This window comes from Sardina pilchardus, chromosome 1 (assembly GCF_963854185.1).
Source record: "Sardina pilchardus chromosome 1, fSarPil1.1, whole genome shotgun sequence".
NCBI classification, from domain to species: domain Eukaryota; kingdom Metazoa; phylum Chordata; class Actinopteri; order Clupeiformes; family Clupeidae; genus Sardina; species Sardina pilchardus.
In genome coordinates, this window is record NC_084994.1 from 23,875,237 (window position 1) to 23,887,103 (window position 11,867).

Below are 11,867 nucleotides of genomic sequence, written 5' to 3' on the forward strand. Positions count from 1 at the left end.
AAACAAGGAAAATAAATCAGGGTAATCATTCACATCAGTTTGAACAGCCACCACATCAACACCAAACACCCTTTTTGTCCAAAAGGACAAAACCAAAAGTTTCTTCTTCTGACTATCATACTGTATGACTACCTCTTAGTCTTGAGGCAGATGATGTGAATTAAAGAATGCCTATGGATGACAGCAGCTAATTAAAGGTGTGGCCTCGTACGCACCTGGCAGTGACTAACTTAATAGGGCAGGACTGCCTTTGTGTTCCATTGACTGAAAATGACATTTTACATCAAAACACCCCCCCCACCCCCCCTCAAGCAACCGTATCATATGGTGACATATGATTAACTTGACATGCAAATGAGTGATAGAAAACTGATTAGTGCAAATGAAAGCTAAAAATTCTGTTTCTTGTTTTTTATTTTGTGCATGCTCGTGTTGCCCTCGACAAGACACCGCCCATATGAGAGAAACTGTCCCTATGAACAGCTTTTACCTGAATATGGTAATGTATGCATCAGGTGCGCTAGTCTGATAAAACTCAGGATACAAAGACTTACTGAAGTCACTACGGAAAGTGTGAAGGTGTGTGAGCCTATCAGGAGCTGCCACGTAGAAGGACAGCGTGCAGGCTGGACAGTCGAGATATACTCCCACACGTCTGGACTCTTTGTCGGACATGTCGATCCTGAAGAAGCTGTTGTTGTGGCTGGCCTCATAGTAGGAACGACGTGAGTTGCAGTAGAGGCTCCAGGACTCTTTCTGGTACCTGGAGTCTTTCCCCTTGTACTTCACACCGATCACAACCTCTTCCCTCCACTCGACCTCCCAGTAGAAGCGCCCTCCTGTTAGGCCTTCAGTACAGCTCACCCCAAACCAGCACTTCCTTAATACATAATAATAATCATCTGATGAGCCACCTGGGATAGACCTAGATGCCCTTTTCTTGTCCTCCGTCAAATACAAACCGCTATCCTTCGTGTTTGAATCCAGGGTGAGTTCACATGCATCTGTGATGACAGAGTGGGTTAAACATGAGGTTATGAAGTAAGAATACTAATGAAGAAAGCAGTTTAAACAATAACATGGAGTGGTATCTTGTCTACAGATGACCAAACGTAAAACTGGTGAGGCCCAATTTCAAGCTGAAATCTTCTCCAACCAAACATTTATTCATAATTCTGTAGTTGGCGTACTCCCTGAGGGTCCTGTTTCTCACTGGTTCATTGTGATCTTTTGATTTGTATTAAGTTTGCTTGATGTTAACAACTTAATTTTGAGTTTCCATAGCATACAGTACATTTACTTCGTTAATGTATACAAAAATGAATAATGTAGAATAAGCGGTTCATAAATATTCCCACACGGAAAAAGCATGGTATGCCAGATGGCCAGTCTGTCCTTGAAGATATCTAATTGTTAAAGGGATATTCCGCCATTTTTGGAAATACGCTCATTTTCCACCTCCCCTCGAGCAAAACAATCAATATTTACCTTGTTCCCGTTCATCCAGCCATTCTGTGAGTCTGGCGATACAACGTTTAGCTTCAGCCTAGCGTTTTTCTAGGCTGATTTGACATGGAACTACACTCTCATCTGGCGTAATAATCAAGGCAACTTGCAGACTACTGGCACTACTACTGCTTGTTGTCTATGGGGACTATTTTCAGGTGCTGCGTACGATATTACTGCGCCTATGGTACGTTTGCAAGTTGCCTTGATTATTACGCCAGATGAGAGTGTAGTTCCATGTCAAATCAGCCTAGAAAAACACCAGGTTTCATTTTCAGTTGGTCTTACCAGAAATCTCACTTTCTAACTTGAGAGGAGACACATTTTAAATGGGAAAATTACCAGAAATCTTAGTCACTTTTAAACATGAAGCTAGCAGGCGAGAAGCTAATGGTCTAATCTGATTCAATGATCTATGCTAGGCTGAAGCTAAAAGTTGTATCGCCAGACTCACAGAATGGCTGGATGAACGGGAACAAGGTAAATATCGATTGTTTTGCTCGAGGGGAGGTGGAAAATGAGCGTATTTCCAAAAATGGCGGAATATCCCTTTAAGTGCACGTCATCACTGATACACTTACATTTCTTCAGCATAGGATTAATCCTGTGCAGTCCACCCTCTTGTAAGCTGTAGAGAATCAGAGAGAGAGAGAGAGAGAGAGAGAGAAAGAGAAATGAGACATTTTTATTCAGAGAAAACATAAAAAAATGCATATCTCAGCAAAATACGTTATTGGCACCCTATCATTTAATGTGACAAAACAAAGCCAACAACCATGGTCCAATGGTTCATAGGTTCCTAGCAAGTTTTATGTCATGCTAGGTTGCTTTTATTGCACTTTACTCTATATAGCTGAGTGAGTAGCCTGATGGTATGCAGTGTGTATGATCGTACACTTGCAAAGACCACTTGAAATACACTGGAATGTTTGCTTACTTCAGCGTTGCCAGCTTGTAGTTGTAGTTGGGATCCTCCAGTGCTTCTGACAGCATCGCCGCCCCAGACTCCCCTGGGTGATTGTAGCTGAGGTCCAGCACTTGCAGGTGAGATGGGTTTGTTTTGAGGGCAGAAGCCAGATAAGTGCAGCCTTCCTCTGTGATCAGACAGCCAGAGAGCCTAGCAGCAAGGGAACATGTATATGTGATCTATCATAATTTCAACAAACATCTTAGAAGTCCACAGCTTGGAAGCCATTTGTTACTCAATTTTATGATCATGCTATTTGACATTTGTTCAGTGTCATGTTTTTCCTACCCTAAGGACTGCAGGATGCAGGATGGCTTTGCCAGGTCAACACACAGCAGCTTCACTCCTGAATCTCTGATGTCGTTGTCTCGCAGCTCTAGCTCCTTCAGCCCAGAGGAACTCAGAGTCTTTCCCAGCACATCACAAGCACCGTCTGATAGACCACATTCCCTCAGTCTGGAAGAGGGAAGAAGACAACAGAAATTATCAGTGACATTGTGAAAAAAAAACGGTCTCTTTAGGCATCCCGGACTACATAAACTGGAAACAAATAAAGTAGGGGCAACCTGTCCCCTAACAGAATCAAAACTTCACATTGAGTTTCTTTGGGGCAGTGGCTGAGTCTCCCATGCTGTGTGTTCTCTCTGCATTTCAGGCCTCGCCCCCTCTTGATTGTATCAAGAGGAAAGGCCTCATCATCAAACGATCAGAAGGTCACAAGGGTAGTTGGTTGACAAGGTTTGGCGTGATCAAAGGCTGGTGGTCATGACTAAAGCAAATTATGAAATATTTCTACACAACACAACTTCATGCACCTTCAAGGAGAATTTCATTTTCAAGAAGATTTTGGAAAGAAGAGATTGAGCATGTGAAATATTTGCTCGCAAAACACAACATAACTACAAAATACCATTCAGTCTGTGAAAAAAGAGAAAATCACTTGAAACATTTACAGTATACACATCAAAACAATTACAGTACACTTTATTTGAACTACAATCAGATCATGAATACATAGCCTACAGAGCGGGGAGATCAGTTAGGAAAATACAGCCATATGAAACCCACCTCAGTGTTTCCAGCTGGGTTGATGTTCTGGAAAAGATCTGTTTCACGCCCTCATCTCCTACTCCACTGCCACTCAGGTCCAGTTCTCTGAGAGAGGAGGACTGAACAGAACCCAACACCTCACAGGATACCTTAGTAATCGCACAGCCTCCCAACCTAGACACATTTAAATTCACATTTAGTAATTTTGCAGACACTTTCATTCATTTCAAGTGACATACAAAACCAGAAATACCATTCAAGCTACTATACCGAAGGGACAAGAGGTAGTATTAATACATCAATAAGTATTAGCATGGACAATTGTCAATGACATAAATAATATGGAAACGTAATGTTCCTCAAAATAAAGTGAAACCCAGGTCTAACAACAACCTCAAGTCTATTTTTGGATGATAATGAGTGTAATTGTTTTTGGAGTCCAAAACGACATCAATCCCAAAAATCTATATATTAATGTAGCATTATATGTTATATTTCACCTCAGTGTGTTAAGTTTACAGTTTGGACTTGCAAGTCCAGTCAGGATCTGTGTGACTCCAGCATCAGTCAGGCTGTTATAGGAGAGATCCAATAAAGTCAGCCTGGAGTTCTCTGACTGAAGAGCTGTGAGCAGGACCTCACTGCAGTCGTCTCCCAGGTAACATCCGCTAAGTCTGGGGGAAAACACAGGCATTTATTACAGACAGCAGAATGAAATGGTATCTGGCCTGGTATGTACTGTATGTACTGTATGGTGGACAGACTGATATTCGACTGACTTTTTCCTCCAAATTTAACCAGTCCTAGAGTGTGTTTTGAGTGCAGCATCCATTAAACAAATTAGAGTGACATCTTCCATTCACTTTAAGAGAAAGGAGCACAAAATCAAAAAGCATGTTGGTATTTGTATTATGCGTGAGCGCATCTCTGCAGAAGAAATCTGCTTGTACGTGAGACCATTGAAAAACGATTTCCTCCTGTTCATTATACCCCAACTGTCTCTTCCCTACTAGTGGGACCCACCCCACACTTTCAGAACAGAAGATTGAAGAAAAAAACAAATACTTTCTATTACATCAACCTTTTGAGTTCCGTGAGTATTTCTTACCTCAGAGAACTAGGCTGACGATGAGGTCCCAGCAATACCGCCTTCAGCAGCATTGAACCTGACTGCTTCAGGTTGATGCAGTTGAGGTTCAGAGAGTCCAGGTTGCAGTGGGGACTGGCTAGGCCAGCACAGAATGTCTCCAGTGTCTGTGGAACCAGGAAGTTGTGGCTCAGGTCCAGCTCTTTAAGGAGGGAGTCAGAACTCTGAAGGACTGAAGAGATTGTCTCAAAGCATTTCCTTGTCAGTTGGCAATTGGCAAGTCTGCAAAAAATATCATTGGGATATTTTTCACAACTCATTTATTTACAGTATACTGTCAAGATGGTTTTGAAATAATTCCAACAATATTGTATGATGGGCAGTGGTTTATACAAATGTTCCACTGCAATAGTGTTATTGAGTTATATTTCTATACTCACAGTGCTTTTCTGCAGCATCTAACCAATGGGACCAGTCTTCTGCGACCTCCTGCAGAGGCCCTGTAGCTCTTCAAGTCAAACTCATCCAAAACATCTTCAGAAATCAACATCTTGTAGGCTAAGGCAGAACACTGGGCTGAACTCAGTTTCTTGGCAGGAACGTGTTTGGAGGTGAATAATGACTCACTGTCACCCAACTCAGTGAGGCAATGGAGCAGGTTAATGCATCTTTCTGGAGTAGGACATTCCCTTTGGTTTTCCACTCCAAGCATGTATTTGATGTACTGTGTGGTTTTCCAGTTATCCTCTTGAAAGGTCCCTGGTGGTAACGACAGGCATTTGAGTAGGCTATAATTGGTTTCTAGAGAGAGCCCAAGGAGGAACCTAACAAAGAGGTCCAAATGGCCATTCTTGCTCTTCAAGGATTTGTCCATGGCAACCCTGTGCCACTCATGAAGTGTAGAGAAGTCCTGCAAAGGTTCAAAGGGAAAGTCCATTGACGGCTCATCATCTGAATCATCTGAGTCGTCTAGTACATAGGATAGATATTGCTCCCGAGTAAGTGGTTGGTTTCCAGATTTCTGACCATACTCCATTGACTCTCTCAGCCAGTTTTTGTCAAGGTCAAGGTCAAGGTCAAAACCTGTTGTGTTAATGTCCACTCTCTCTCTGACAAATGAAAGGAACACATAGAGTGCAGCGAGAAACTCCTGAATGCTCAGGTGTACAAAGCTGTACCACTGCCCCTCAAATATGGGGTCTTCTTTTTTCAGGATTTCTGTGAAAAGTCCTGAGTGGACTGATGCTTCCTCAATGTTCAAGCCAAATCTTTTCAAGTCTTCTTCTGTGAATATGAGTTTGCTCTTCTCCAGGTTTTCAAAGGCCAGTTTTCCTATTTTGACAAGGATGTGGACATCAGACGAGGATAAGGCCCTTGATGTCCGCTCATCTTTCCCACTGTACTTCCGGTTCTTCACATTTGATAGGATGAGCAAGAAACGAGTGTACATTCCTGTTAATGTGTGTGGAATGATCGTACCACTTGGGGTTCCCCCCAAAACAGTTGAGATGATCCAACAGAAAATTGGAATGTGGCACATGGTGTGAAGGCTCCTTGATGTTCTGAGATGTGAAATGATTGTATCAGCTTGTTGCTTATCAGGCATCCTCTTCCTGAAGTATTCCTCCTTCTGGTGGTCATTGAAGCCTCGTATCTCTGTTACTCGATCAACACACTCGGATGTAATCTGGTAAACTGCAGCTGGTCGTGATGTTATCCAAATATGGGCAGAAGGAAGGAGGTTACCTTTGAAGAGATTGGTCAGCACTTCATCCAGCGATGATCTCTTTGCAACATCTGCAACAAACTTGTTTCTCTGGAAGTTGAAAGAAAACTGACTTTTATCCAGACCATCAAATATGAAAACCATTTTGGCTTCATCATACATCCTCATGTCTGTCACAACTTTCATCTCAGAGTGGAAGATCTCAAGCAGCTCATGAAGACTCAACTCCCTGTCTTGATAACGATTCAGCTCACGGAAAGGGAGGACAAAAATGATGTCCACATCCTGATTGGCCATCTCTTCTGCCCAGTCTAAAATGAATTTCTGAACAGAGACTGTTTTTCCAATTCCAGCCACACCCTTTGTTAGCACAGATCTGATGTGCAAGTTTGGATCATGCAGAGGCTTAAAGATGTCATTGCAGTTGATGGCAGGTTCTTGACCATTTTGTTTTGAGGATGCCATCTCCAGTTGCCACACATCATGCTCATTGATTAATTTGCCAGAGTTTTCTTTCTTTAACCATTCCTGTTCATAATACAGTATGCGGTGTCTTCTTTCAGGGCCCCACTTCCAGGGTCTGTTCTTGTATTGGTTCTCGCCCTTATCAATATCAACTTCCCTCTCACCCTCTGTGATGTAGACATCAGTGAAAATCTTGTTCAGAAGAATAGGGTTTCCTCTTTTAGCAATGCCTTCAAATATTTTCTCAAACCTTTTTTTGAGATTGGACTTAAGCTCTTTTGAGAGGCTGCAGACACTCACATCTTCAGCTATCAAATGAAACAAGAATATATCCAATTCACAAAATAATTTAATTTATGATTTGTGTCACACATTTAATTAGCAAGTTTACTCACCAGGGCCCATATTCACAAATCATGTTAAAGGCTAAATGTACCTTATATAGGCTATATGTCAGTTTGTAATGTTTGCGCAACAGTTTGGTTTGGTGAAAGTAAATTAAACTAGAAAAGCACTCAGGGAGTGCAGACCTCCGCCTGTATTGTTCTTCCTAGGTTGTCATACATTTGAACTTAAACTATTCAGATCGCCACCACGTGGCCAAACCATGCCATTACACCACTAAGCGAAACACATAAACTTCTCCGGAATCCCAACATTTAATCGTTTCTTCCTTGGGTCATGTCTGACCTTCCCTGAAAATTTCATCGAAATCCATCCATTCCTTTTTAAATTATTTTGCTAACAAACGGACAGACAAACAAACAAATAGACAGACAGACAAACAAACCCCGATGAAAACATAACCTCCTTGGCGGAGGTAAAAATTACAACATTGGCTGATATGGCAGAGATGTTATGAAACTAGACAAACCTGTGTCCGTGGTTTCTGAAACGTTCACGGCAACTCCTCCCTGAATAGAACTGTTAATAATCTGGGGTGCAATGATCATTGATCTGGATAATTGGGGTGCAGTGGTCATTGATCTGGGTAACTGGGGTGCAGTGGTTATTGGTATGGTAAACTGGGGGGCAATGTTCATTGATATGGTATAGGGTGAGCCGGGTAATCCATGTTCTATAGCCACGCGTGGGTCAGGTGTTTGATCCACAACAGTAGACTGAGATTCACAGACCCCGTCAGGTGTTTGATCCACAACAGTAGACTGAGATTCACAGACCCCGTCAGGTGTTTGATCCACAGCAGTAGACTGAGATTCACAGACCCCGTCAGGTGTTTGATCCACAACAGTAGACTGAGATTCACAGACCCCGTCAGATGTTTGATCCACAACAGTAGACTGAGATTCACAGACCCCGTCAGGTGATTGATCCACAACCGTAGACTGAGATTCCCAGACCCCGTCAGGTGATTGATCCACAACCGTAGACTGAGATTCACAGACCCTGTCAGGTGTTTGATCCATAATGGCCGTGTTAGAAGCGTCGACTGCAGACTTGAACACTCAGGTGTGCAGGATGAAGTGGTGGATTATCAAGGTCTGATGCCAACGTCACGCCTTCTAGATCTGGTGAGAGGAGCAGAGATACAGAGCAGAGATAACTTTTTGTATCTAATAAAAAATTCCACCAGCCACCACTGATATAGATTCACTACACTGGGTAGCCTACCACTCACTATTAGTGAGACTACGGACACCAATTGGCTCGACTGCTGGTTACTACTTTAATTTTTGTTTTACTTTATAGTGCCAAACAATATTAAGCATTAAATGTGGGCTGCCAACTTACCGATTTTTATAATGAAACAGGATTATGTCTCATTTGGGCACTTGTCCGAAGAAAAAAAAATGCTATGCTAACAAAAGCAGTAGCATAGGAAGTTTAGTTTTTAGGTTTACTTATAATGTATAAGTAAACCTAAAAATAAAATTTAGGCTACACACAGCATTGATAGTGACCATTCTTAAGCACTTGACTGAAATTTATGAACGGAGTACAGCTTGTATTTCATTCACATAACAGGACTAAGATATAGTCTGCGTCAACTTACCTCACCGTGCTGTCCACCATTTCCGCATACAGTAGATGCACCTACCCACATCCAACAGGTCAAACCAGTTTTACCTTTACACCTCCCTCCAAATGTGGAAGGGAAATTCCGCCATAATTCCAACAGTTAAAGAGGAACTATGCAGGATTGGCGATTTCATCTCTGGTTTCGGTTTTGTCTTTCGTTTTCGCTCGTTTTATGCTTGCATTTTCTCTGCAGAGCTTCCCTGACAGCTTTAGCGTGTATATTTATACATGTATAGGCTATATTTAAATATATAAATTGCAAGCGTGGTTCTTCGTCTCAGACTTCCAGATGTAAACAAGGAGCGATCGTCTCCTGCAGAAAGTTGCATAGGGTCTCTTTAAAGGAAGATGTTGAAATTCTGTAACCCAGTGGTTTTCAAGAAGACGTTGAGACAAGGAGTATAAATAGTGAAAATATAGTAAAAATAAGTAAATATGTGTAAAATTAGGAGGGTGCTGAGGCTCAACTGGTTACAGCACCCATATCTTAGAGTCTGACCCGGGCCATTTCCCGATCCCATCTCATCTCTCCCACTTGTTTCCTTGTTTCACCCTTGATCCTGTCTCTCTGATTTAACAACAAAAATGAGCCTGCATACTCAATACACTTCTCTGTTCAGTACAGTTTATCTCAGCAATTTAGGCAATTTGTCAGAAATGCACAGGCGAGCATGACATATGAGTTTTGTCAAACTTTTGTTAAAGTCCCCCCCCCCCTCACACGTACATCATTCACCCCCTGCAGCTCTTACTCTTGCACTTTAGTGTTTTTTGCACCTATATCCTGTAGCCTGACTCTCGCCAGACCCTTGTAGTTCCGCCATGCTCCACCAGAGGCGTTTCGCTGAGCTCCACACAAGGGTCTGGACTCGAGGGCAATCCAAACTCGTTCCAGTGATCAAAAAATGATTTAACCAATCAGGAGCGCCGAAGCGAGTGTTTGATTCAAACAACAATAGGCGCGTTCAAGATGGCTGCGCAGCACAAAAACTGCGCAGCACAAGATGCACGTGCTTAAAAATCTGTCCACGATGGTCTAGATGGGTGTGTTTTCGACTCCGCAGTCGGTATCACATGGCCTCAACTTATCGCGGGAGCAAGGCGTGGCCAGGCAGCTGCTTTGCAGCGGAGCAGCCGCTTTTGAGGTACTGCGGAGCGCAGTGGAGCCTAGACCCTGCCTTCATGACGTCAGGTCTTTGCCCTAATTGGCTTTTACATCCCTGACGTGTGTGCAGGTGTTTAGATGCCTCCTCATATCCTCAAGAGTCCGTGCGGGTCCGTGCCTCGTGATTCGTCACATGGTCAAGTCTAGACTACGGGAAGTAGAGAGTGTACAACTTCATAGCAGCGTTTGTATCCCCTGCTGCCACCAGCAGCTATCGTTGCTGCAAAAGGTCATTTGGAGTTGAACTTGAACACGCCTATTGGCGGCGCGCAGCGAGGAGTCTTGTGCTGACATTGATTCTGCTATTTCAACCGTTTTGTCGCATCTATCGAGTATTCATTCTTTAAAAGATTAACAGAGAATAGTTTTGAAGACATTTATTGGTGGCAAGGATGTTTTTACTCTTCTTCCGACCGGGTTTGGCAAGAGCTTGAAGAAGCCTAGCACGTCATTCAAGATAACAGGCAAGTGGTTTATCAAATCACATGCGAGGATGTTTTACAAGGACCCGCCTTCATAAATACATCTCCTATCGAGAAGTCCCAGATCCTTGTGTGAAGCAGACAGCGAACTACAGGATCTGGCGAAAGTCAGGTTACCTATCCTGCCCCCCATACGCACAATAGGCGAAGGAACTGACAATTTCACTGCATTCTTTACATTAGTAATCATAAGCATGTGACAAATAAACATTGGGGGACCGCATTTCTGGCGGAGTCTGGGGGACCCAAGACAACATTTTGACAAATGACTTTGACATGCAAAGTTTAATATATTATACAAAAATATTTTAAATAATGAATTTTAACACAAAATATTTGAAATAATTCATTTAAATTACATTATATATTCAAATGTAATGCAAGTACACATCTTCTTATTTGTGTTCAAATGTAAAAGAATAATCATAATTATATGAACCATAATGATATATATATATTATTTATGTATATACTATTTATTTATTTATGTATTTATCATTTAGCTGTATGTTTAGACTAAGGTTCCAAAGATGTCATTCACCTTCCAACACGACAATGATCCTAAACATACTGCCAAAAGAACAAAGCAATGGCTTTAGGATAGTAAGGTGAATGTCCTTGAGTGGCCAAGTCAGAGCCCTAGAACATCCATCACCATTCCCCACAGAATTTGACTAAATTTGGAAGATGGCAAATATTCCACGATCTACAGTAGGTGTGCAAAGCTAATAGAGACATATCCAAACAGATGTATGGCTGTAATTAAAGCAAAAGGAAGCTCTACAAAGTATTAAATCAGGGGTATGATGACTTTCCCAACCCTGTTATTTTGGTTTTTCATTAATTGATTTTCAGAACTGTTGTCTTTTTCTTTATTATTTTGATGTTGTACAGCTAAATTTGTAAATAAAACTGGAAAAAGATTTTTTTTAAAATGGGTTTTGATTTCAGGCTGTAAGACAAATAAAGTAACTATTTCAAAGGGGTATGATGATTTTCTAGGGCACTCTTGTTCTGTTTCAAATAAAGACAAGCTTCTTCTATAATCTTATTGTTGTTAAAAAAAATCACGTCATGTGAAAGGAGAGAGATTAAAAAGGTAACATTTTGGTGTTAAAGGTGACAAGTGGACCTAAAAAAAACCTTAGGTGCGCCAGTGCAACCAACACAAAATGTTAGGAGCCCTGCATCTAAAGACAACTCAGACAGTGGCATATTACATAGCCAAGAACATGTTTCCTTGCCTACAATCAGAGGAAGGTTAAGTTTAAAATAAAATGTTTTCCCTTCCTGGTTCTTATTTTTAAATAATTATCGATATTGACCAATATGGAACACTATGATACCTAACCTCTAGGTGGCGCCAGATTTCCTGAATT

General features: G+C 41.7%; 1 protein-coding gene across 1 annotated transcript; it reads right to left on the reverse strand.

Annotated features, from left to right (window-relative positions):
* Positions 1-369: 369 nt before the first annotated feature.
* LOC134086065 (NACHT, LRR and PYD domains-containing protein 12-like) lies at positions 370-8,834 on the reverse strand. Its single transcript, XM_062539998.1, has 10 exons — positions 8,816-8,834; positions 7,676-8,330; positions 5,051-7,109; positions 4,632-4,892; positions 4,024-4,197; positions 3,542-3,697; positions 2,762-2,929; positions 2,444-2,623; positions 2,088-2,134; positions 370-1,004 (listed from the first exon to the last, which is right to left on the reverse strand). Exons 2-10 carry the CDS (start codon positions 8,226-8,228, stop codon positions 487-489), a joined length of 4,116 nt encoding a protein of 1,371 aa, XP_062395982.1. The 5' UTR covers positions 8,229-8,330; positions 8,816-8,834; the 3' UTR covers positions 370-486.
* Between the last annotated feature and the right edge of the window lie 3,033 nt (positions 8,835-11,867).

What these genes read in the sequence shown, in the direction of transcription:
- LOC134086065 (XM_062539998.1), bottom strand. Translation starts at nt 8,228, where the DNA reads ATGGATCAAACACCTGACAGGGTCTGTGAATCTCAGTCTACGGTTGTG. An exon ending in TGCATCCTGCAGTCCTTAGG is followed by an intron (nt 2,624 to 2,761) that starts GTAGGAAAAACA and finishes CCTTGCTGCTAG; the next exon opens with GCTCTCTGGCTGTCTGATCA. An exon ending in TACAAGCTGGCAACGCTGAA is followed by an intron (nt 2,135 to 2,443) that starts GTAAGCAAACAT and finishes GATTCTCTACAG; the next exon opens with CTTACAAGAGGGTGGACTGC.